General features: G+C 42.1%; 1 protein-coding gene and 1 long non-coding RNA gene across 3 annotated transcripts in view; one reads left to right on the top strand and one right to left on the bottom strand.

Moving 5' to 3' along the window:
* Positions 1 to 26,732, top strand: part of RASA3 (RAS p21 protein activator 3) — a 126,409-nt gene that overhangs the window by 34,233 nt on the left and 65,444 nt on the right. Inside the window, exons 1-3 of one of the 2 annotated variants that reach the window (XM_083735520.1) lie at positions 14,181 to 15,093; positions 15,238 to 15,472; positions 25,128 to 25,231. In XM_083735520.1, coding sequence (XP_083591646.1) covers positions 15,300 to 15,472; positions 25,128 to 25,231 — 277 coding nt within the window. In that variant the 5' untranslated portion in view covers positions 14,181 to 15,093; positions 15,238 to 15,299. Of the gene's footprint in view, positions 1 to 14,180; positions 15,094 to 15,237; positions 15,473 to 25,127; positions 25,232 to 26,732 lie in introns of those variants that run through there. The other variant, XM_083735519.1, reaches the window with a different exon arrangement.
* Positions 1 to 26,732, bottom strand: part of LOC310843147 — a 147,300-nt gene that overhangs the window by 101,670 nt on the left and 18,898 nt on the right. The window lies entirely within an intron of this gene.

Below are 26,732 nucleotides of genomic sequence, written 5' to 3'. Positions count from 1 at the left end.
GTTTTAAAAATACTTTATATGCTGACCTTCAGTTTGTTTCTGTGCATTTACAGCTTGCCATTCACTGTGCAGTCCATTAACACATAAAATTTCTTAATGCCTGCTAAACCCATCAGTTAAACTGTACCAAACAGCAACCAAAGCTAGCAAAAGGAATCAAGAGAGAGATTCTGTGCTCATCCTCTGCTGCCCCAAAGTCCTAGGCAAAAAGATGCTTCTTGACTTGTGGTTGAAATGTACAGTGGTACCTTGGGTTACAGACGCTTCAGGTTACAGACGCTTCAGGTTACAGACCCATAAATAATGCCTCGGGTTAAGAACTTTGCTTCAGGATGAGAACAAAAATCGCGCAGCTGCGGTGTGGCAGCAGCAGCGGGAGACCCCATTAGCTAAAGTAGTGCTTCAGGTTAAGAACAGTTTCAGGTTAAGAACGGACCTCCAGAATGAATTAAGTTCTTAACCCAAGGTTTCACTGTATACAGTGATGAGGGGAGGCATGCCTTGGAAGGGCGGGCATTCCACAACATGGGCCCACCATAGAGAAAGCGCTGTCTTGAACCACAGCCCCACAAACTTTACATGCATGCATTTTGACTTTTGTCCCTCTTTAAAAAGAAAAGTAACACACACACCCTGCCCAATCTGAATTGAAATGTTCTGTTCTAATAGCCTTAGTGGTAAACAATTTACTTCCTGACTGCAAAGAGTTAAGGAGGGAAAGAGTAAGTAAACACATTCATGTTTCACTTAGAGATAAATGAACATTTGTGAAGCAAAACAATCTTAGCATTTGGCTTTCATCACATTCAATATACTATAGGATGAATCAGTCTTGGTTGGAGTTCATTTCTCGGATCAAGACTCATGTGATATTTCGTCTCTCGCAGAGTTCAAATTAGTCACTTTTGGGGGAATGTTGCGTTAAAAATGCATCATGCTGTGCGTTATTTGGTCTTTGATTTACAGTATGTGTTGAGTTTCTATGGCTGCTGCTTTCAGGCAGAGGAAAAACTATGCTTAGTTGTAAGAATTTGGAACACAATTCGGTTGCTCTTTGCATGATAATATCCTTTTTATGTTTTTATATTTGATAAGTGGAATGTTTTGCCTTTGTGCACATGAACCTTCATTCCATATCACTATTTTTAAAACAAAAAAAATTCCTTCCAGTAGCACCTTAAAGACCAACTAAGTCAGTTCTTGGTATGAGCTTTCGTATGCATGCACACTTCTTCAGATACACTGTGTATCTCCAGATACACTCCAGTGTATCTGAAGAAGTGTGCATGCACACGAAAGCTCATACCAAGAACTGACTTAGTTGGTCTTTAAGGTGCTACTGGAAGGAATTTTTTTTGTTTTGACTATGGCAGACCAACACGGCTACCTATCTGTAACTGGAACTATTTTTAAAGCTCTCCTAATATGTAGCATAAATATTAGTGTTCCCTAGTTGTTTTTGTCACCATAGTACATATAGGAAAGACTATAGAAGAGCAAAGCAGTGGGTCTACGTATAGCCTACATATATTTACTTGGAAGACCCATATTATTCACCAGGACTTGCTCACAAGTAAGTGTGCATATGATTGGAGCTTCAGACAGGGACCACTGTCCTCATCAAATGTATACAAGCAAACTGGGAACCATTAGAAGTTGAAAAATACCTCCAGTTCGTTGTCTCTTCACATGCAGCCTGTGGACAACACAAACAGAAATGTATACTTTGGATGAATTCCGTGGGTGGGGATGGTTAAAAAACTGGTTTCTAAAACAAAGTCAACTTCTATCACTAGCCAATGTCTGAAAAACCTTCTGTTGCAAGGAGGTCATTCCAACATTGGATCCAAGCAGAATGAAGCTGGGATTTAAGTTCTTAGAGGTGTGCCTTTAAAAATAAATAAATGAAACTGATAATGACCCCATATTTCTTGTAGCAGTTGTGTTTGCTGCAGGAGCTAGAGTCCAGCCATCATTCTTGAGATGGCCCTGTACAAACTTGTTATGCAGGGCCCCTCCCACACACGATCCCATCCCTTAAGTACAATACCATTACTCATGGAAGAAAGAGCTTTATTTTTAATTCTGAAATAACACCAAGGCCCATTTGGAAGCTTTTTTTGCCATGCACAAAACACACACTTGGGCACCAGGTTCATAGACACAGGGAAATAATTTTCCATAAATATCCCCAAGAATGACTTAAAACCAGCTGTCATGATAAACTACGATTGTGACATAGAGATGAGAGCACACCACCATACTTTTGGGAAATGTCAGCCTTCGATTCCACTTCCTTCAAATACGCCGCCATTTGGTTTCTGTTTAGTTACTGAAGGCTGGATCCAGGCTATTGCAGCTATTTCCAGATAATCTGGTAATTTGAAATGGCAGTCTCCTGTTGGGTACCAAAAATTTTGGCAAATCTTGTACAATCCAAACCTGCCAGTCTGGAAGGAAACTTGTACAGTGGAACCTCCATTTTTGAACGTAATCCATTCTGGGAAACTGGCTTCCGAAACGTTCGAAAACTGAGGATCAGTGGACTGGCTGCAAAGTAAATTGGGGGGGGGGGGGAGAGAAAAACACACCTTGGAAGCTGTTTGACTTTTGAGGAACCTTCAAAAACTGGAGCACTTACTTCCAGATTTTCGCTGTTCGGGAGCCAAAACATTCGAGAACGCTGCTGTTTGAGTTCCGAGGTTTGACTGTCTGTGATAAACCTATCCCATGGGAAACACTGTGAAGGTTGTGTACATTTCAAAGCCACAAATATAAGAATTTGCTTTATTCTGTTTTAAAACCAAAACACCTCAGTCCTTCTGTTGTTCTCTTTTGTTCTGAATGGCTTTGAACTTGCCTGCTAGCTTTTGAATGAAAGGAGTGATGTCTCTTAGCATTTTGGCAGCGCCCTATACTTATGAGAAAATATATCTTATTTGGGTCAATACAGTCTGATTTTTGCCTGTCCTGATTATGTAGTTCATTTATCCATGACGAAGCAGTTCATTGGCAGAGAAGCAGTTATCTCCTCTGAAAGTGGGCCATTGAATGCAGGACAGCTTAAGTGGTAAAATTATTAGAGTACTAAATGAAAAATCAGCCAGAACTGCTGAATATCCAGATTAATTCTATTCTGCCTTCCAACAGCATTTGTACCATATAGTATTTTATGGCACAATTCTTTTTTTTGCTAAAGTGAGATTTCATCATGTTGCATTTCATAATTTACAACAAATTTGATATTCAGATGTTTGTTTATAATTTAGGTTCTGTAAAATTCATGCACACTTTTATTGTAAATATAACAAAAGCTGAAATCTTAGTTGGATGCATATAAGTGTCTTCTAGGAAAAAATTATGGTATCCACTGAAGCAGTTTACTGCTATGAAGACGTTTAAACATTGTTGCAGTACTTTAATAAGAGTTTAAATGATGTGAATAGCAGAAAAAAATAAAAAAACATCAACAGTATGAATGTCACTAACATTCAGAATCAAATTTCCTTTTGCATTAGAAAGCTGGTGTAATAATGAGGAAAGTATTGTTGGGTTTGGTAAGATATTGAAACATGGGGCAGACTAAAACTGTCATTTTGGGGCAGAATAGCTACAATCAAAATGTCTGTACTTCCTAGATTATTGTTTTTGTTCCAAAATATCCCTGTGGTTAAAGGTACAAAGATATTTAAAGACTGGCATAGGAAGATTTCTAAATTTATCTGGCAGGGCAAGAAACCAAGAATAAAATTTAAATTGCTGACTGATGTGAAGGAAAGGGGAGGTTTTGCCCTGCCAGACTTGAAGCTATATTACGAGGCGTCATGCCTATGCTGGGTAAAAACTTGGATAAAACTGCAAGACAAGGAAGTGCTAGACTTAGAGGGATACAACAACCGATTTGGGTGGCATGCCTATTTATGGCACGGGCGGAGGAAAGTGCATAAAGACTTTGGAAATCATATATTTAGGGGTCCACTGATTGAGGTATGGGAGAGGTATAAAGACATGCTAGAACCCAAAACTCCCCACTGGCTGTCGCCACTAGAAGTCATGAGTGCCAAAAAGATCAATATGAGGACTAACTGGGCTACTTACGAACAACTGTTAATTAAAGAAGAAGGAAAGTGGAAAATGAAGCCGTACGAAATGGTTAAGGACCAAGTCCATGACTGGCTGCATTATTTCCAGATCAATGACATGTTTAGGAAAGATACTAAAGATAAAGGATATGCCGATAAAAATTCCAGATTCCAAAATGAGATATTGAACAATAATATAAAAACCTTGTCTAAAATGTACAATCAGTTACTGGATTGGAATTTAATTGACGAGGAAGTTAAGTCAGTAATGACATACTGGGCAAGAGATTTAGGCCGTAACATCTACTTTGAAGAATGGGAAAAACTCTGGAAACACCATCTTAAGTTCACTGCCTGTGTGACATTGAAGGAAAACTTAATGAAAATGTTCTACCGTTGGTATATGACCCCTGTAAAACTAGCTAGGATGTATGGATCCTGTAATAAGTGCTGGAAGTGCAAGAAAAGGGAGGGGACCTTCTACCATATGTGGTGGGAGTGCCAGAAGGTTAAAGGGTTCTGGGAGAGTATATATAACGAAATGAAGAAAATTTTGAGATATACCTTTGTTAAAAAACCAGAGGCCTTTCTGTTGGGATTGGTAGGAAGGGAGATAAAGAGGGAAGATCACAAGCTGTTCCAGTACGCAACAACGGCAGCAAGAGTCTTATTGGCTAAAAACTGGAAATCAGAGGGTCTACCGACAATCGAGGATTGGAGATCAAAACTATTAGAATATGCGGAGATGGATAGGATGACAGGGAAAATCAGATATTTAAAGGATCAGAGGTTTACTAAAGATTGGGAAAATTTCACGAACTATCTGGAAGATCTAAGCGATGGACAGATAACTCTAGTGGGTTTTAAAGGAGCTCTGTAAAAAGTAAAGGGTACTGTCTAAAGAGAAACGGGAGAACTAGGATGAATAATGGCATTACAAACTAAGAACTGCGAAATTACAAAAAAGATTAGTATGGATGATTTGTGGAAAGGTTGAAGGAAGTCACATTTAAAAATCTGTGAAAGTAATAATTGAATCTGTATATTTTAATTTTGTATTTTGAATTATGTAAACTAATAAAAATTATGCATTGAAAAAAAAAGAAAGTATTGTTGGGTTTGGATGTGAGAAACTCATAAGTGGATCTGGGCAAGTCAACGTTCAACTTTATCAGCTGTTACAAAAATAAAATCGACATTGCGTTTCTTGAAGAGTGAGTGGGGCAAAAGATACTTTATTTTTAAAAAATACTCTACAAAGAAGATGTATTTGGTTCGTATATGGAGCAATGGAGAATAGCAATGGACACTTATTCCATAATCAGGGAAATACGAATTCCTGGAGTTGGTCCTGTTCAGTTCAATGGCATTTATTTCTGAATAGGCATGCATGTGATTGCATTGTTAATCTTACAGCATATAGGTCTTTATATGCAAAATTGCATGCTTTTTCCCCTCCAGGAGGGCCAAGTTGCATGAAGTAATTTATTGATATCTTACAAGACTAGTCATATATTGGCTTCCTGTTATGTCTTATAAGTTTTTCACTTATTATTTTCTTTTCATACAATGAAAGCGGCCAATGGAGAGGAGAGATAGTAAATTGTTACACGTGTACAGTAGTACCTCGGGTTACTTATGCTTCAGGTTACATACGCTTCAGGTTACAGACTCCGCTAACCCAGAAATAGTACCTCGGGTTAAGAACTTTGCTTCAGGATGAGAACAGAAATCATGCTCCGGTGGCGTGGCAGCAGCAGGAGGCCCCATTAGCTAAAGTGGTGCTTCAGGTTAAGAACAGTTTCAGGTTAAGAACGGACCTCCGGAACGAATTAAGTACTTGACCCGAGGTACCACTGTATGGACACCCCCCGGAACGAATTAAGTATTTAACCTGAGGTACCACTGCATGTACACCCCCCCCCCCCGGAACGAATTAAGTACTTGACCCGAGGTACCACTGTATGGACACCCCCCCATACATCTAGTCTGGGAGTCAGTTATTAGGTAAGAACTATGGCCAAAGTCTCACCAAGGGAATGGAGTCCCGCCCACATGGGTGCAATGAGTTTGGTGCAGTTGGCACTCGGTCTATGAAATGATGCATCTCTGGCCCACGCAGTCTTTACAAAACTCTATCCACATTAAATGATGTGATCAGCAATGAGCTAGACTGGTTGCCCAGTGTAGCTTTAGCTATAGCCGTAGTTCCTGCCACCACCGAATGACTTCCCTCACTGTGGTACAGATGTGTTTGTTTATACCGCTCACCTTCTCTTCATAAAGAGAAGAAGCACAAAGCTGACACTTTAGTAGATAATTGAGAAGAAGTAAGCAAAGTATTTGTATGGCTCTCTTAACGTCTAGCTTTTGCCGCACACATATGTGGGTACTTCCTTTTAGCAGGGTTTGCTAAGTTAGGACTGCTATTTCTAAGGGAAATTGGCAAAAGGGACACTGCCAGCATGTACGGATTTTCCTGGACATTTTGCCGAGTTCCACCCAGACACTGCTTTCGACTGCAGTATTCCGGGTATGTCTAAGAAATTCCTGACGTAAGGCAACCCTAGCTAACTAAACTGCCGGATTTTATTTTTTTTTGAAACAAAAGAAATTTAACAATTAGTAACATAATAAGGGACGCGGGTGGTGCTGTGGGTTAAACTACAGAGCCTAGGATTTGCTGATCAGAAGGTGGGCGGTTTGAATTCCCGCAACGGGGTGAGCTCCCGTTGCTCGGTCCCTGCTCCTGCCATCCTAGCAGTTTGAAAGCACGAAGTGCAAGTAGATAAATAGGTACCGCTCTGGCGGGAAGGTAAACGGTGTTTCCGTGCACTGCTCTGGTTCGCCAGAAGCGGCTTAGTCATGCTGGTCACATGACCCGGAAGCTGTACGCCGGCTTCCTCGGCCAATAAAGCAAGATGAGCGCCGCAACCCCAGAGTCGGTCATGACTGGACCTAATGGTCAGGGGTCCCTTTACCTTTACCTTTAACGTCTGGTGTTCACTTGCTTTTCACTTTTGTGGCATTTTCTGTTAGAGAAAATGCTCTTTCTCTGAGAGCATGAAGTGTTCAATGCAAATATCTCTGAGCAGATTTGGAAATCCCAGGTGGGATGCATAATTAGCAAGAGAAGAATTGCTGGTAGAGGCCACATTTTACAGCTTTTCCCACACACACACCTCTGCTGTGTATGTTCTAAAATGGGCAGCTTTACTTACACAGGTGCCAGAGCCCAGCTCATATGCAGTTGCCATTCCTGTACATGGGGAACCTCCATAGGACGCCAAAAAGAAGTAATTGTGTAGAGAGGGGCCGGTTCAACTTTAGTGTTCAAATCAATGTGCTGAAATTTATAGCTTCATGAAGTTGTGGATAGGAGCTTGGCATCTGGGAGCCAGATCTCCTCTGAGAGTTATAGGAAGGCAATCACATGATTTTGAGTTCTTTATCTTTCCTATACCTCAGAAGGAGAATACTGGACTAGATAGGATTCCTGTTCTCATGCAGCTATGCTGTATTTCTGATCACCATCCTCTTATAAATGACAGTTTGGGGATCTAGGACTGTAGTCAGAAATTCTTGAATGCCTGCAGTTTGGATCTATGTCAAATTTAGGCATGCATTAGTAGATGCTTAAGTTTCCTGTCTCAAACCATTCATCTAAAAATAACTTTAACGTGGTCACATTTAATTCCAAAAGAGGAAACCTCTAGGGGGAAGAAGCAGGTTAGTTAAGAGAAAGTTGGAAGGGAGGATCCAGTCTCTCCTGGATCTTGAAGATCATTTAAAACCACTATAATAAAAGCTTAGCTGGAATGCACACCACAGATTAGGAAATGCACAGCCAACTTCAAGAGGACGCCAACGTGGTTAATATGCTAAGTCAGAAAAACCATAAAATGGCAAGATAGCATGTGACATTTATTGTGGGCTCAAGTAAGTCATTAGCAGTAATAATAATTTAATAATAATAATTTATTATTTATACCCCGCCCATCTGGCTGAGTTTCCCCAGCCACTCTGGGCGGCTCCCAATCAGTGTTAAAAACAGTACAGCATTACATATTAAAAACTTCCCTGAACAGGGCTGCCTTAAGATGTCTTCTAAATGTCAGGTAATTCTTTATCTCTTTGACATCTGATGGGAGGGTGTTCCACAGGGCGGGCGCCACTACCGAGAAGGCCCTCTGTCTGGTTCCCTGTAGCCTCACTTCTCGCAATGAGGGAACCGCCAGAAGGCCCTCGGCGCTGGATCTATGCATGTCTACTGAAAAGTAATCTCCATTGAATTAAATGGTGTTTACTCCAGATAGGAGTGTATATCAGATGTGAAGACCCTTCATCCCTCCGAGATGTGGCTGAACTACAACTACCATAATCTCTAATATTGGCTTGCTGGGGCTGATCCAAGTTGTGATTCACTTGCACCTGGTGTATACAATTGCAGCCTTAAGCTTTCCATCATCATCATCATCATCATCATCATCATCCATATCCTTGCTTAATGATATCTGCTGCCTGGTACCCAAAAGCTGCTTCTGATCTTCTGGAGCATTGGACACCAATCATGCTATTGCTGGATTCATAAGCTTGGTATAAAGAATGTCAGAGTGAAATCAGTTTTCTTGTGAATACCCACAAACACAAGTTTCTCTCTTCCCCTGGCTGTTTTGGTTGTGGCACCAGGATTGTTTTTTTTTACAGAACTCTAAATGCTCTCTTGTGGAGACCTAGTTAAAGCATACTCTGCTTTTCGTTTTTAACCAATTATATGACTTTAATTGTTTTGCTTTTGTTGCATTTTGTTGTAAACCACTCCAACCCTTTTAAATAGAAGAAAATAGGGTACAGATATCAAAGTAAACTAGACCAAGTCTCTTGTGTCCGGTGGGGCTTATTCCCAGATAAAAGTGCACTCCTTATCTTTTAGCATCCATAACAGCTAATCTTAAAGTCGCGCAAAATGTGAGAGATGCCCATCTCATCTTAGTCTAGGCAATCAGATAGTACAAGAGGGAAAATGTTCTCACTCAGCCCAGAGCTTTAAAGTGCTGAAATTAGCATCTGTAAAAAAGCCTTCAAGCTGAGACCACGATAATGCATGATTAGGAAAGCTTAATATATGTGTATCTATCTGTTCGCATAAAAATGAACTGAGAAGATTTTCACAAGCTTTAATGCTATGTGTGTAATTAACACGCTCCACTTTTTAAATAACTGCTGCCAAGCACTGCTGTGAAACTTCTAACAAGAACATCTGACCGAAATAGAAAATGAGATCACAGTTCCATGCTGTTAGATGTCGATATCAAGAACAGTGGAAATGCTAAAATGGCATACAAGCTGTGAAAGAGTAGTTTGGAATGATATTTATTGGTCTGGCTTGGTGGTGGAAATGAAAGAACAGCGGAGGCTTTTAAGCCCCATGCAGTTTTTTGGGCAATGCTGATGACAGGTTAAAAATAGGGGGCTGGGGAGCCAAGTTGTTTAACTGGTTCATGTATGTCTGAACTTGGATAGCAAAGGAGCTCCATTAGAGGAGACCACGAGAAGCAATATTTCATTGCATTTACTAGGAATACGATGCTGTTACATGAGGCGATTGTACTTCTTGAGCAGCCCAGAGTTCACACCCTTACTTGCCTTTGCTTGCTTTGGGCCAATTCCCAACTGCACATGCAGGAAACATTAAGTCAGAATTGAAAGGAAAACCCACTGCGGCTTGCCACAGAAAACAAAACGAAGAGATAATGCACATGTGCTTCATTTTAAAATAAATCTATGCATGTTGGCTTTAATGTTGCTTTGGTTCACATCCTATGTACAGTGGTACCTCGGGTTACATATGCTTCACATTACATACGCTTCAGGTTACAGACTCCGCTAACCCAGAAATAGTACCTCAGGTTAGGAACTTTGCTTCAGGATGAGAACAGAAATCGTGCTCCAGCGGCGCAGCGGCAGCAGGAGGCCCCATTAGCTAATGTGGTGCTTCAGGTTAAGAACGGACCTCCGGAACAAATTAAGTACTTAACCCGAGGTACCACTGTAATGCTGTCTGGTCCCAGTTCTTTTTTGTTTCATTCCAGGAGGTGTACCTTTGCAAGCAAAATGCAATCAGCTATGATCATGGGCGTAGCCAGGATTTTTGCTAGGGGGTGCAGGCCTTTTGTTGGAGGGGAGCAGAACCTCAGTTAGCAATGTATTTTTATTTATTTTTTTGATGGGGGGCAGCTGCCCCTCCCTGTCCCCCCCCCCCCCGGCTGCCCATGGCTGTCACATTAAAATGCTGGTTCATTTTAATAAGAGTTGTGATTAAAATTAGTGCATTTCCTTAACAGGGATTATCTCTGGTGGTTTATTTCTGGATATTAAATAGAGCAAAAATCCTTAATGTGTGTGAATGGATGCATGTGCGCGCGCACACAGCCTCTAACTGTTGAAAGGCAGGCAGTATTAGGTTTCTAAATCAGGTCATGCACACAGCCATCTGCATACTGATTCGGCAGCCAGAACCCTAGATTTTCAACTGACCTGTTCCTAATGTGAGCATTGCCTGCCAGCACCTTGTTATGTAGTGAAGCAGATTAAATTATGAGGTTTAGTGTGTGGCTTCCGCCACACAGGGATTTGTCTTTCATGCCTTCCTATGACACACATAAAAATCCAACTCCTCGCCCGCTATTCATAAAAAAATGATTTATAAGGAGAATTCACTTCTTGGATATCTATTCTATGATTCTCTTTCTCCCTCCCCCTTCCCCGAATTACACTCCATCCATCCCAGGATAGGATATGAACCCAGGCTTTTAAGTGGAGCCGGAAGTTACCAGCACCCAATTTTGGGACTTAATAAGAACATTTCAGTGGGACGCGGATGGCGGTGTAGTCTAAACCACTGAGCCTTGGGCTGGCTGATCAAAAGGTAGGCAGTTCAAATCCCCGTGACGGGGTGAGCTCCTGTTGCTCGGTCCCAGCTCCTGCCAACCTAGCAGTTGGAAAGCACCCCAAAAAGTGCAAGTAGATGAATAGGTACCGCTCCAGCGGGAAGGTAAACGGCATTTCCATGCAGTGTTCTGGTTTCGGTGTTCCATTGCGCTAGAAGGGGCTTAGTCAAGCTGGCCATATGACCCGGAAAAACTTTGTGCGGACAAACACCAGCTCCTTCGGCCTGTAAAGCGAGATGAGCACCTCAACCCCAAAGTCGTCTGTGACTGGACTTAACTGTCAGGGGTCCCTTTACCTTTTAAGAACATTTAAGCGCATGCCTTTCCCTCGCTTGTAAGGAACTTGCTTGTTTGTTGCAGTTGTGTCACAGGGGTTTAGTCGATTGATTGTGCTTTTATATCACACCATTCTTCCATTGTGAGGTCTCTGACAGGGTCCTAAAGTCCTCCTTCCTTTTTCCCAAAACCTAGTCAGTGCTTTCCCAAGTTTGGGAAAGGGGTTGGAAGGCTCTAGGGTCCAGCCAGAGCATTGCTTCCCCTTCCCAAAGACTGGTGCGTCAGCTGGCTTTGGGAAGGTGGGTTTGGGCAGAGAGGTGGGGTCATATCTTTGCCTTGCCCCCTGAGCATGCAACAAGGCCATGTGCGACCTGTGGGTTCCATGTCAAAGTACTCTTGTGGCCCCACTTGGTATGAAAAGTTGGGCCGCCTCTGTCATAGGTTTTTTGTTTTTTAGAAGTGCACACAGGTTCTGTGGCAGAGAGGTTGATGTGAAAAGCATTCACCAACACTAGGGCACTGGTTTCAAATTTTCTAGAGCGCCTGAGGCAACATCTATGCAGTTCACGCTGCATGGCAAGACGGTCTTATTAATGGCGGCGGTCTCCAGGATTTCAGAGCATCACACTAATAATCCATGGAAACTGGAAATGGTTTGAGCATTCAAGAATATCTCACTGAAGATCTGACAAATTCCCACACATTACTGAAAAGACTGTCTCGGTTTTCAAGATGACATGGTACTTCCTTTTTTATGCACTCATTTGTTAGAAAGTTAATCTCTTTCTTTTACTAATGTTCTGGTTTCAGGCTTGCGATGAAAAGTGTGAAAGCATTCACCTGGCATAGGCCTTTTGAATTGACTCATTCAAATGTTTTGGGGAATAGGATGGAAACGTATTCTCAAAACAGTTAAGCAAATGCAAGCCCTATGTGGGCATTCGGGTTACTCGCGTGTAAACATCAGTGCAAGAGGGGAGCAAGCTCTAGTGTGTCGCCCTCATCCCATGTTACAACTCTTCTGGAAATTGAGGGTAAACATTGAAGCAGGGAACCTCTTGTACTTGTGGCAATTCCCCATGCAATCCAAAACCCTGACTAGGGAAAAGAGATGTGCTGGAGGAGGCGGGGCTTGGCAGCATGCCCATAAAGGTAAAGGGACCCCTGACCATTAGGTCCAGTCGTGACCTACTCTGGGGTTGCGGCGCTCATCTCACTTTATTGGCCGAGGGAGCCGGCATACATCTTCCTGGTCATGTGGCCAGCATGACTAAGCCGCTTCTGGCAAACCAGAGCAGCACACAGAAACACCGTTTACCTTCCCGCCAGAGCAGTACCTATTTATCTACTTGCAGTTTGATGTGCTTTCGGACTGCTAGGTTGGCAGGATCAGGGACCGAGCAACGGGAGCTCACCCCATTGTGGGGATTCGAACCGCCGACCTTCTGATCAGCAAGTGCTAGGCTCTGTGGTTTAACCCACAGCGCCACCCGCGTCCCTATGTTTACTTACATGCAAGTAAAAAGAACACTGAAATAGGACTCACAGTCTTGGGTAGAACCTAAAAGGAATGGTATTAAGAGGTATTGGCTCAAGAATTGCAAGATAGATAGTTTCTCATTAAAATTCAAGCCAGATACATTTCCCCCACCTTTCCTACAGCAGGTATTGTGCATAGTTAGGTAGTATCACTTGACTTATTTGGGCCTATTGTTGTAGTTATCGGCTGCTGTTGCTAGTCTCTCTCCAGTTCCTTCCTCCACTTCCGTTGAAACTGGGTGGTGATGCATAGAGTGGATCCATGTCTGCCATCTCAATGGTTCCAATTGGAGACCTGAATCCTAACACATTCAGACGTGGTTGCAAATAAGATTCACCCATCCGCTCACAAACTGCTATCCCCTGGTATCTTATCAGGAGAGAGTGTTCTGGGTTTTGTGTGTCACTTGATGATAATCTCTCTACTGCAGAAACACAATAAAACATAGAGCTCTTGCTTCTGGAAATCCTCAAGGGAGCCGAAAAGGCTTCTCCTTGGAAGAAAACCTTTTGCAAGTTTTAAGGAATGAAAGGGAAAGTTGTATTCATTTTCTAAGGGGCTTCTGACTTCTACTGCACCAAACTGGACCCTTTCTGACATGGAAGCTGCTGCACTATGACTCCTTGTGCGTGTGGAGGCAAAATGGCACCAGCCCTATGAAACCTGGGACAAATCCACGTTTTTACACTTTTTCCTGTGGCAGGAGTGGTTGATGCTGCTTTGAGAATCTGCTGTACTGTGGACCACTCCTAGATGGTGCACACTGAGACTTCCATAGGAGTGTGGTTTTGTCGGCTCAGATAGCTTAGTATTGGCAGTTGTCAAAAGTAACGGTTTAGGGCTGTAGCTGGTGCAGTTGTTGTTGTTTTTAAACATTTTTATTCAAAATTAAAACAAAACATATTATTCAGAAACATATCATCCTTATTTTCCCCCACATTTTCCCCCCCAACCCCCCGACTTCCCTCAGTTCCAGTCTTTGGTTTCTCTAAGAATGCTGTTTTCTGCATGTTACACAGTTGTATAGATCCTCTATTTAGCTGATTATTATCAATAAAAAGTTTGTGAATGTTTATTCAAAGCCAGCCAAGGAGTCCAGTTTGCTTTGTTGCATCTTCAAATACTTTGTAAAGGGTTCCCATTCATCTTTAAAGTCGCAGTTATCCTTGCCTCGTAGCTTATATGTCAGTTTTGCCAGTTCTGCATAGTCCATCAATTTTTGCTGCCATAATTCTTTAGTTGGGGTTTCTTCAGTCTTCCATCCTTGTGCTATTAGAACTCTCGTGGCCGTTGTCGCATACATGAAGATGCTTTTCAGCTTTTTCAGCTGGTGCAGTTTTAAGAATGAGATGGCATTTTAAAATTACATGCTCAGTATTCTATGTTCCCAGTCAAATGTGATTTTACCATGTGTGTGTACCTTCTCTGTCTCACTATGCACCTAATACAATGCATATCTTCACATGGATACTTGATAAAAAAAGAGGCTCACTTCTTCCCACCTTTGTATGTTTTGTCATCTGTGAAGGGGAGGGGACACAATAGAGCCTTAGATAATGTTTGAACTGGTCAGAGATTGTGTGTGTGTGTGTGTGTGTGTGTGTGTGTGTGAAGTGAGTACAGTAAGTACTTACGCAGGGGTTATGTTCTGGGGATCGCTCCAAATTCGCATATACAGTGGTACCTTGGGTTACATACGCTTCAGGTTACATACACTTCAGGTTACAGACTCCGCTAACCCAGAAATAGTGCTTCAGGTTAAGAACTTTGCTTCAGGATAAGAACAGAAATCGTGCTCCGGTGGCGCAGCGGCAGCAGGAGGCCCCATTAGCTAAAGTGGTGCTTCAGGTTAAGAACCGTTTCAGGTTAAGAACGGACCTCCGGAACGAATTAAGTACATAACCTGAGACACCACTGTAGTCAAAGTCCATTGGGTTCAATGGCGGGTGGAGTTGCCAGAGTCTTCCCTCGATGCCCACTTCCTTTAAATTTTATTTTATTTTTTAAATTGCCAAGCATGTAAAGCTGAATGTATGGAAGGTAAAAGTGCGTTACTTGTGGGTTTACTGTACTCCACTCCTACCAATGTTGTTACCTCTTCAGGGGTTTTAGACAAGAGGCCAAACCCAAGTCCCCATTGTAATCCCATAGCTGAACCACAATACTAGGTATTTTAAATGTATATTCAATAGGAGTAAAAGCCTGAAAAGTACTCTGGTATATTCAATAGAAGCATCTCCTTTAGGTCAGTGTTTCCCAACCTTGGGCCTCCAGCTGTTTTTGAACTACAACTCCCATCACCCCTGACTAGCAAGACCAGTGGCCAGGGATGATGGGAATTGTAGTCCAAAAACAGCTGGAGGCCCAAGGTTGGGAAACACTGCTTTAGGTGATGATTGCCTCCCAGCTTCCGCAAGTGGGACAACATTTTAAGAATTCCAAAATTTAACCATGCATTGTTTCTTCAAATACGTTTCCCTAATTCTTTTCCTCCTCTTCTTTTTAGGAGAAGCTAAAAATCTTCCTACGTATCCAGGGCCAAACAAGATGAGGGATTGCTACTGTACTGTAAACCTGGACCAGGAAGAGGTTTTCAGGACCAAAATAGTGGAGAAATCACTATGGTAACATTATTTATTTTGAATTAAAAAGTATCCTAGCAGTTTTCTACTGTACATTTATTTGGAGTTCAAGATATCTTATTTTGCTTTCTAGAGAAGAGCTGCATCAAGCGTCTGTCACTTGTATAAATTGCCCAGTAGTATCTCAGAATCCTGGCATCTTGTATTTTTCCTTGTAAAAACACACAAAATGTTATTTTCTTGAGAAAACCCATTTGGTAGGGCTGAACTAGATGTATAGAACCCGGTTATACAGAATTTTGCATCATGGGGGGGGGAGGTGGAGCTTGTTTGTGTGTCGCAGGTTCCCCTTTACAAATGTGTCCCCCCCACCCAAAGTGTGGATTGCGGGTATTGCGAGCGGGGCTGCCAGTGACATGACAAAGGGAAGTGTAGTCGAGTGGTTACGGTTTCACTTTTTCTGTCAAAAATCCATGGAACTTGCAAGTAAATGCTTCAGGTTTTCTTCAGAGCACTCCTACAGTTGTCTACTCAGAGGTAAGTCCGATTGAGTTCAGTGAATCTTATTCCCATGTACATGGGTGTAGGAGTGAATCCTTAACTCTCTTGTCAATTGAATCCTTCTCTCTTGCTCAGAGGATGAAGCTCCACGTATTTTTACATTTCAAAGATCATTAAAATGGCCCACAGGAGGGTTTATTGTCTTCATTGACGTCATTTTGCTGGACTAATCCAATAACCCTTTCCTATTGAGAAAATAAGTCCTTTGAGGGTGGAGGGAAGAGGGGGGGAAATGTTATTTTTAGACATTCCTATAACATTAAACTGATGCGTTGTAGCTTCTCTGCAATCATGATGTGCTTATTTCTAGCAAAAGCCTGTTTAGATCTCAAGATGCGATCAGGGAATGTTTCCTCTCCCCCTGCCCCCCCCCAAAGCATCATGTCATTCTCTCTAGCATACCCTTTCCTAATAACTTAGCGAGGGCAGAGATGACCAAATTTGCAAAGCTCAAGGTGGCAATCCTGTGCGCACTTATCTGAGAGTAAGCCCCACTGAACAGAGCAAAGCATTCTTTCGTGTAGACGTGTGCTGGATTATACTGTAAGAGCCTTTGCAGAAATCTGTGTACGGCAGAGGCAGCCTTTTTCACCAGCATGTCTCCTCTGCCCCTTATTGAAGCAATTTCCCCCAGGTTTCATCTAACTTTGCTTTAGTATGATGAATGCGATAACTTTCTCATCTGCTAATGACTTGTCCAAGGGACACAGGTGGCACTGTGGGTTAAACCACAGAGCCTAGGACTTGCTGATCCAAAGGTTGGCGGTTCGAATCCCTGCGACGGGGTGAGCTTCCGTTGCTCGGTCCCTGCTCCTGCCAACCTAGCAGTTAGAAAGCACGTCAAAGTGCAAGTAGATAAATAGGTACCGCTCTGGCGGGAAGGTAAACGGCGTTTCCGTGCACTGCTCTGGTTCGCCAGAAGCGGCTTAGTCATGCTGGCCACATGACCCGGAAGCTGTACGCCAGCTCCCTCGGCCAATAAACGAGATGAGCGCCGCAACCCCAGCGTCAGCCACGACTTGTCCACGATGCTTATTTTTTTCTGTCTCCCACCTACACCTGTGTCTGACCCACCACTTTCCTTTAACTTCCCAGCCCAAAATACAACCCCCAGATTGAGTTCTCACATGCATTCTGTCCTCCTGAGCTTCTTGTGAGCTGAGAAATGGGAGTGGCGAAAGACACTGACAAAACAGAATTAGGCAGAGGTGGGGCACAAGGAAGTGGGTCTGCCCTTCAGTTTTTTTGATGGCCACACCTGACACTCACAACAGAATTTGAACCACTCAAGAGCAGGTGAATGCAGTGCTGACTTGACCCACTTTCTGAAAATGAACATCCTTTCCTTTTCAAGCAAGGGTGGAGTGGAGGAATCAGAAAGGAAAGGATGATTAAGGTTGTCTGTCACTACTTGCAGAAACTGCTGAAATGCATTTAGGCTGCAATTAAGCATAGTTGTGCCCTGTTGATTTAACCTCACGCAGGATTACAACCTTAGTGAGTTTAAGAGGTCTCTGCAAAGTGCAGTAAGAGGGAACAAAAGATTTTGTTAAAGGTTTACTCATCGGCGAGACCATTTGGATCATCATACTCAACATTATATTTAAGGAATCAAAGAATAGAATCTCCATCCCAATGAAAGAATGTGAATATTTGTTCACATCCCTTGCCACTCTTTTCTCTCTTCTTATGTTGGATGCTTATGTTTTCTTCTTATGTTGGATGCTAAGCTCCATGAAGCAGGAGCATGTTCTATCTTTTTTTTTTTTAATGCTGTAAGCTTCCTGTAAGTTGCTATTGGTGTGTAAATAATTATACAACAAGTTAACAGGCAGGCAAAACTTTTTGTGGCTCGAGGACATACATGCTTCCTTCCACTATCTACTGCAGAGTAATTTTCCACAGCAGGCTGACAATCGCACATGATCCATTCCTCTCTCTCTGTAGCTGTTGATGTAAGTTAGTGATGAGCACAGGTATCTGTTCCGGTCCATACCTCTTAACCAATTATTGACTTCAAAAGGTGGTGCAGAATGGTACCTTCAAGCAGAACATGTTTTACCCTGGACAGATAGCAGAAATTGCATCTGTTCTCCAGTTCCTTTAGGAACGTTGGCCGTGACTGACCAAGTGGTAATTACTTAATGTCGCACTTCACTGGGGCAGATTGCAGACATCTAGGCAGTCTTCACTCCATTGGAATCAAAGCTTTAAGGAGCGCACATTCTGTTGCGAATGTCATTAAGGGTAGGGTTGTACAGACCGGAAACTTTTGACATTTTCCCTGGGAAGATTCCACGTTTTTTTCAGCCCTTTCCCACCCTAAATCCCATCCAAGACCCTTAAAAAATGGAGATGGGAGAGATAAATGCTACATCCATCTGCATTGCTCCTTCCTGGATTCTAAGGTACATAGTGGCATCAGGTTATCCTTATTCAGTACTTGCAGGTAGGCAGATAGCCATGTTGCATGGGGCCGGAAGCGAGAGCCATTGGTCCATCTAGAGAGTCTGTGGAGTGTGCCTCTGGGGGCGAAGTAAAACCACTGCATTAGAAGCACCTAAGTGACCACACTGGGGCACAAGCCTGGGAAAGTGTGTATGGCGGTCCTGGGCTGCCCAGATGACACGAGCCCTCTTTCAGCCTTGCTGATATGCTCCAAAGGAAAAGAAAGCAATACATTTGGCACTAGCTGGACTGCAGGAGTTGCTGGAAAGAGGCACACAAGAAGCCATCCAATTGTCTTAGGCACTCTACTCTGGATTTGTGTAGGGTTTACTCCTTAGCTCAGGGGTCAGCAACTTAAGGCCCATGGGGGTCATTTAACCAGTCCATGGACCCCCGCCGTCCGCTCGGGGACCCCCACTCGGTCGGCTCCTATGTGCTGCGCTAAACCAGTGCAGAACAGAGCGGGGACCTCCGTCCGGCGGCGCTGGCCGGCTTCCCATTGGCTGCAGGAAGCTCCTACAGCCAATGGGAAGCTGTGCATGCCTCCTCCGTGCCAGAAGGAGTGCCAGAAATAGCAGTTGCAAATGCATGCATGCGTGCACGTGCACACACACTCTGGCTCACCGCAGTGTGTGGGACCGTGAACTAGCCCAAGCCACGAAAACTTTGCCAACCCTTGCCTTAGCCTGTTCTTCTCCTGAAGATAACCTGCAAGGAAGTGGAGGTTAAGGATCAAGAGTTTTCCTTCTCCTACATGGATTTAACCAAGAAAATGGGTTTAACAAATGAATGCATCACTAATAGCTCAGCCAAGCCAGTTGCAAATAATATAATATAAAAATTAGACTTTCCTTCATTGTTAGTCTGGGGTTTTTTTTGGCTGTATAAACTGCTTGGACCAAATCTGGATGTTAAGTGGAATCATACATAAATATTGAACTCCTGTGAATAAGAATATACAGTGGTACCTTGGGTTAACTTAATTTGTTCTGGAGGTCCGTTCTTAACCTGAAACTGTTCTTAACCTGAAGCACCGCTTTAGCTAATGGGGCCTCCCGCTGCTGCCGTGCTGCTGCTGCACGATTTCTGTTCTCATCCTGACGGAAAGTTCTTAACCCGAGGTAATATTTCTGGGTTAGTGGAGTCTGTAACCTGAAGCGTCTGTAACCTGAAGCATCTGTAACCCTAGGTACCACTGTATACATTTGCCCATATGAATTATCAGCATTGCCACATGTTGTGTAGTTCTTCTGCATAAATTGATTCTCTAGGTGTGTATTCTTTCACGTTGTAGCTGGTCAGTCCTCTTATGGCGAAAATAAGAATACTGGAGAAAGCTTTTGCAAAATCTGTAGCTTTGGTTCCTGCCTCCCACTTTGTCTGGTAGTTCTACTTGGCTCTGAACCAGACCATCATGCCCAACGGGTGAACTGCTTATGAAAGTGTGTCACAACAGGGCTGAAAAGATTTCAAATACCCAGAAGCTACAATCAAATATTTAGGAGCAATCACTATTCAGAGCTGAGAAAATGCTTAAACTAATCCATGAAAGCTTATGCCATAATAAATTTGTTACTGTTTTAATGTGCCACAAGACACTTTGTAGTTCATAAATTTCTAGTTATCCTGCCTTGCTTTTTTATAACCCCTCAGCACCTCAGATTTTTCCAGTCCTGCTATCCAAGGCTGGGTGTGTGTATGTGTATGTACTCTCTCTCTCTCTCTCTCTCTCTCTCTCTCTCTCTCTCTCTCTCTCTCTCTCTCTCTCATTCATCCAGAATTCAAAGGTAGCTGGATGAGCAGGGAAGAAATAGTACTGAAAGCAAAAGTATATTCAAAATACTAGGATTTACAAGTTATAGTGTTGTCAGTATCTGTCTGTCTTGGGAGACGATGGAAGAGTGTGCCTTTGGGGGTAAAGTTGAACTGTTGGAGAGTTACAGTGCCTGCTGTGGCTGTAGATAGGGGAGAGACATGTTTTGTTGCAGCTGGGGCAGACGGAGGCTTCCGGTTTTTGCTGCTATAGGTGCACCAAGGCGTTTCATCTCTTGCATTACTGTTGAACGCTGCTAATAAAATTCAAATGAATACCAACCTCATTTTTGCAACACATTTGATCTAAATTTCTTTTAAGAGATTAATTCCCTCCTCACAAGAAATTAATGTTAACCCGTTTATAATGAAGCTCTCCTGGGAAGGACATGAGTTCATTGCTGGAGCTAGTCCAGAGGTAAATTCACTGAAGAGCGTTTTTTTATGATTATTATTTAAAGGATTTTATTCTCTGAACAGATATTTTTGGCCACTGATAGGATTGGTTTCGGCTTCAGTAAAGAAGAAAAGCTTCAAAGATTCCAGCATGTCCTTTGATATTTTGATGGGTTGTAGCGAGCATTAGAAGTAAATGGTGTTTGAATGATGTCCAACAGTATTGAGGCAATCCCTGCCCCCCCCCTTGAGGAGGCTGGCTTCCTCCATTCTGCTTCCAGACTGCCCAGGCCAGTCCTCCCTCCAGGCTATGCTAGGTTGGCTGCCTTTTGCACCTTACAATAATGGATGCTGGCATTTCTCTCAGTGTCAGAGACTTGGGAGCAAATAAATCTGCAGCTCTTAGAAAATAATAATAATGTGTTCCAAGTGTGGGGTGGAACGTTGCCCACGAAGACCTGCTTGTCCCAAGGATCTTCAACATGATTAGGGGAAAAAATATTTGCAATTTTTAAAATCATTTTCCAGCCAAATATGGGGATGCCATATTTCTCTAGTGTCACGCGGGTGGCACTGTGGTCTAAACCACTGAGCCTCTTGGGCTTGCCGATCAGAAGGTCGGCGGTTCAAATCCCCACGACAAGGTGAGCTCCTGTTTTCGGTCCCTGCTCCTGCCAACCTAGCAGTTCGAAAGCACGTCAAAGTGCAAAGTAGATAAATAGGTACCGCTCCGGCGGGAAGGTAAACGGCATTTCTGTGCGCTGCTCTGGTTTCTCCAGAAGCGGCTTAGTTATGCTGGCCACATGACCCGGAAGCTGTACGCCGGCTCCCTTAGCCAGTAAAGCGAGATGAGCGCCGCAACCCCAGTGTCATTCACGACTGGACTTAACTGTCAGGGGTCCCTTTACCTTTATGCATCTCTAATTTTGGTCGTATCTTTTGTGAAACTCATATTCTTTATTCATTCTTGTATGCCCCTCCCCTTTAGAATGATGCAGCCTGACTGTTGACAGTTTTGTAGGGAACCTAGGATTCAACATTACAGCAGCTTCAGTGGCCTTGTTTTGCTTGTCCATGGAGTGAAAAATCAAAAATGACTTCTCGAAGTAGCCCCTTGTTCTCTTTAAGAATGCTACCTCAGAGGGCCCTTCCTGAATTTGGGAGAGTACTTTTTTGGGTAGCTGGGTGCTGCTGCTACTTCAATGAGGAATCTTATTTGAGACCTGTTGAATTGGCAGGATACATCTCTCGATTTCTACCATAGATCAGCACCCCTAACTGAAGCCGCTTAGTCGCTAGCAGGAGTTGGACTGAGGTCATGGGTATATGAATGGAAGTGTCTCATAGACACTTTGAGTTGAAGGCACCTTTTCCACAGCCCTGTTAATTTTCTTTATATTTGCATGTAGCTCACAGTTGCTAGGAAGTACTTTTCATTTGTTCCAAGAGAATGAATCAGGCATTTATAAACATTGTAGACCAGTCAGAGGTTGTAATATTTTCTGTGGCATTTTAATGACTTTGTTTTTTTTAAAGCACACTTAAAATCCACATGTAAGCAATTCTATTTGGGATGCTCCATTATTAGTCACTATATATATACATTTTTTCTTCCTCATTTCCAGAGTAACACAATAAACATCAAGTCTGCTTTTTAAATCTCTAGCTGAGAATTAGATGCAATGTTTTTTGACTCCTAAACGGTGTGAATGGTTGTCGTCTGAGAGACTGAATGTTGTGAGAGAGCTTGTCATGCAAAATGTTTTAAGCGTTATTAAAGTTTTAAGTTCCTTAAACCATTTTGGTTAAGGCGCCGCAAGAAGCCACTTACTACTGAGAGTAATTCCATAGACTCCGTCAAGAAGTCAGTTGTGGGATTTACCTGTAATTGCTAAATTTCATTAAATTTATGGGGTTAGAAGATTAACTCTGACAAGGTTTGCAGTTAAGGAATGCAGACTGTTACACCCACATATTTAATCATTTTCTATCATTGCACCTGACTAATACTTCAATTAAGCTAGATCATCAATATTATTTTTTTAAAAAAAGTGTACAAAAACTAAATGGGAAAAGAACCTTTCACTGTTTTCCCAGCCACAACTCCTTCAGTTTTTGTGAATGATGGCAATGACAGCTGTTGGCAAGAGCAGCAGACACAATCAAGATGAGAAATAACTTTCAAATTAAAGACAGATTTGCAAATAAGCCTGCAGAAATTCCTGGCTTCCACTTGCTGCTAATTTGCTTGTCCATATACACATGGAAAATAAAGTGGATTTTGATTTTCATTTATGTCACAAACGTACATTCCGACATTTATTCTTATATCCAGTCTTCGAAGCAGATGTCACATTTCAGTGCATTTCCTTTCCTTGGGGAATAGATGAATAAATAAATTGTGAATTGAAATTTAACATTCTGCCCCAGAAATGTGCATTCATCCTGATAAAGATGAATTTGAATTATCAAGGTGCAAACAAAAAAAAAAGTTAAACTAGGTCTTGTTTTGATAGGTCATTAATATTGCTTAAAATTAAGGGCATGATGCAGCGAAAGCTAGGCGCTTTTAAATTCCATTGAACATCCAGTAATTTTAGGGATTTTCCCAGAAACAAGTTAATGTGAGTTTGTGCCCAATGAGTGCTAGTTATCATTTCTTTACAGTTCTGCTGCATAACTTTTCAAACAAGTGAAAATAATCATTGTAAAATCTGTAACAACCTGGAAGCCAGAAAAAATATATATGCTGTGCCCCGCCCCCCACTCAAATTTGATTCCAACTTATTGACTGTTATCAATGCTTTACATATAATATTCAGGTTGTTTATAAATTGTTGGGATGTATTTTAGGACAACTTAGGCCCCAAATACCTGAGAGATCACCTCCTTCCCTATCTCTGGGGTGGTAAGATCAGCAGAGGGGTTAGTTCTGCCACCCTTAGAAGTTGGAATGTATGTGACATGGAAGATGATGTTCTGTGTGGTAGCCCCTCAATGGTGGACTTCCCAGCCCACAGAGCTGCATTTGGCAATCTTTGGCGAATACTCAAGGCACACACCTCTTTACCCTGCCAGCAACTCCTCTCCTCGTGACAGGAGCAAACAAACCAATAATTATTATAATTTCCCTTTCTTCTTAACCAGAAAATTGTGTTTCATGGTTTCAGAACAAGTCACGATATTATGCCAACTTGAAACCATGGCTTTTTATAGCCTTATTTATTCCAAAGCTGTTGGCCATAGTTTCTACAGAGGACATCTGAGTGGCCGAATGGCTTGTTCTTCTCTCAGTCTTTTAAACCCGACATAGAGGGTTGCCCAAATGTGGCCAGTTTTTACAACCTATTCAGTAGAATTTGTTTACTTTAAATGCATATTTGCAGACTCGCAACAGCTGCTTCTGATTCATGATTTGGTTTTATTGATGGGCCTTATATTGTTGGAATATGTTAGCAGCAAAGCGCTGCTAACATATAGCGCGTAACTATTTGTAATCTTCTTTTGCACAATTGTTTCACATTAAAATTGTGAATAATCACTCTGGGTTGGGGGTCTCCGTCTCCCTGCCCTGCCCTCAGTTAGTAGAATTCATGGGGAGAAAGCCATTTGAGCCTCTTAACATTTTTCTTGTCTAGATGGAGTTTTATTTCTGTCCTGAATTCTATCTGATTCTTAAACCTAACTGATTGTGCCCTGTCTTCTGTCTATGTAGCACTTGTGCATCATTATAAAATATGTGGTGATGCATCACTTTAGGTCGCATCCAGTAGGGTTCCCTGGGAGCAGTGGGGCTGCCAAAGTTTCTCAAACAAAACAAAACAACAAAACAAAACTGGAAACCCCATTGCACCCATGGAAGTCTATTGCACCAGTGGAACATTGAATATGGCTCATTCGATGTGGCCTGATATGTCGCAGTTGCCAAATTTTGGTTGTGTAAGCATTCCTCTTTCTTGTCTTCAGCTTTTCTTTACTGAGAAACAATTACCGGAGGTAATATTTTAATTATGAAAATATATTGTGTAGTGCAAATCGCGTTGCATTGCATCTCAGCCTTTGCAGTAGCGCAAAGAATAAGCCTGCATGGATGCTGTATTCCATAACATCTATGGAAAGGCAGCTGGGTTCACTTGGAAGACGAAGCATGATGGAGAAGATGCAGCTGGCTTCTGATGTGGGAGGCAATGCATTCAGGGCATACTGCTTCCCCCTCTCCCTTGGCTAAAACATGCAAAGTAGTTGGGAAGAGTGGCATGCCCGTTTCAATACCATCCGTGCATACAGATAATCTGGGCAGGGTCTTTGTGCATTGATGGCCTATAGGGAAGCAAGTGGGATAAATGTATTGGGGGGGGGGGGAGAGAGGAATGGGAGTACAGCAAGAGTAGCTTATCATCACCAGGCAACGGAGACCAGAACTTCATTGTTGATTTCCTGTTTCTAAATACTCTCATTTTTTTTCTTTTGTTTTACGCAGTCCCTTTTATGGAGAAGACTTCTACTGTGAAATTCCACGAAGTTTTCGTCATCTGTCATTTTACATTTTTGATAGAGATGTCTTCCGCAGGGATTCAATTATTGGTATGTGTTGTTGGTTTTTCCCCTGTTACTTCAGTTTTTAAATTCAATTATAACCTCCAAATTGTTCCCCAGCAGGAGCAGTTCTGTGCATTCTGACATTTCTTACATGTGGCAGTGAACATGACTAGGATTGTGAATTCTTTTTCTTTTTAGGGGTACAATGAATATTTTAGCATGCTGTTAATTATGGTCGAGTATTAAGTAGCCTTGTGTGGATTTAAAGAAAATTCTATATAATAGAGGTAAAGAAGAAGAAAAGTGCATTCAAAACCAGGGTGTTCATGGTTTTTTCTTATTTCGGTGTGACGTAAAAACAACTTTAAAACACCATTTTTTTAAAAAAATGAAAGAATTTACTTGAACATGCTATTAACTGCATGGTTTAAATTTATCTGTTAAGAAGGATAAAGGGATTAGTCAGCCCTGCTTATTGCCGAATGGATGCTTTGATTTTAAACTCTTGTTTTCATAAGCATAAACTTTCAGAATTGGTAATTGAAATATTTGATTCTCCTTACAGCTTAAATAAACGATAAATTCAGCTCTGTAATCATTGTGTGTTTTCATAGTAAAGCAATGCATGGGGGTGGTTGTGTGTGAACATTCTGCTTTGGCACTTGAGGAGCCTGTAAGATACTATATTGGAGAGGGGGCGGGGGGAGGAAGGCAGCAGGTATTGCAACATAAACTATAAAACAAAAGAAAAATCAGCATTCAGTATTCTGGAACAGGATGAAAGAGGTAAAAATGCATCGTGTCTAAAATTATTGCCATGACCAAGCATAATGAGTTGGTTTATAAGGGCCCATAAGTTCCTATTGTCAGATATAGGGTAATTTTTCGGTAGGAGGCATCTTTAAAAATTGTTTCCCGTTGTGTGAAATTTTGCAAAGACTTCCTTTTCCCATCAAAATCAAAACCTGCCCTTACCGTCTAAGGAAGTTTTGTATTTATTGGGAAACCCAACACACTAAAAGACAATTTGAGAACAGTGAAATATTCAGTGTCGCTTCATTGACTGTCAGCTGAGCTGCCTGTTTCCTCTTTGATCTCTATGCCAGCCCCCACCCCACCCAGTTTTATTGTGGTGTAGTTTGCATACTGAGGAATACAAAGTCAGACAAGGAACCCCCAAACGCAACTTGATCACATTTCCTGTGCTTAATGAACATAAGTGACAAATCCAAAAATTGAGAAGCTGGTTGGCGAACAGATAACGATGGATGACCCGGAATTTATGGTGCTATTTGTCAATATGCTTTCATTTTCCTTATAATGAAGGCTGTTGATTTATAGAACAACATCAAATGTGTATTTGTGATGTGGAGTTTCAGATGCCTTCCTTTAATGAGGTGGTTCTGTCTTGAGGAAGTCACACCAGCATTTTGACAGCGATTAAATTGTGTAATGTATTGTTGCTTGGAGAAATGCCATTATTATTTCTTCATTATTTCAGGAAAATAGTTTTGAAATGTGGCTATCAAAGTGTTCACAGGGACTT

Source organism: Podarcis gaigeae (genome assembly GCF_964106915.1).
Source record: "Podarcis gaigeae genome assembly, chromosome: 4".
Taxonomy (NCBI): Eukaryota; Metazoa; Chordata; class Lepidosauria; order Squamata; family Lacertidae; genus Podarcis; species Podarcis gaigeae.
This window is presented reverse-complemented; position numbering and strand designations above follow the sequence as displayed.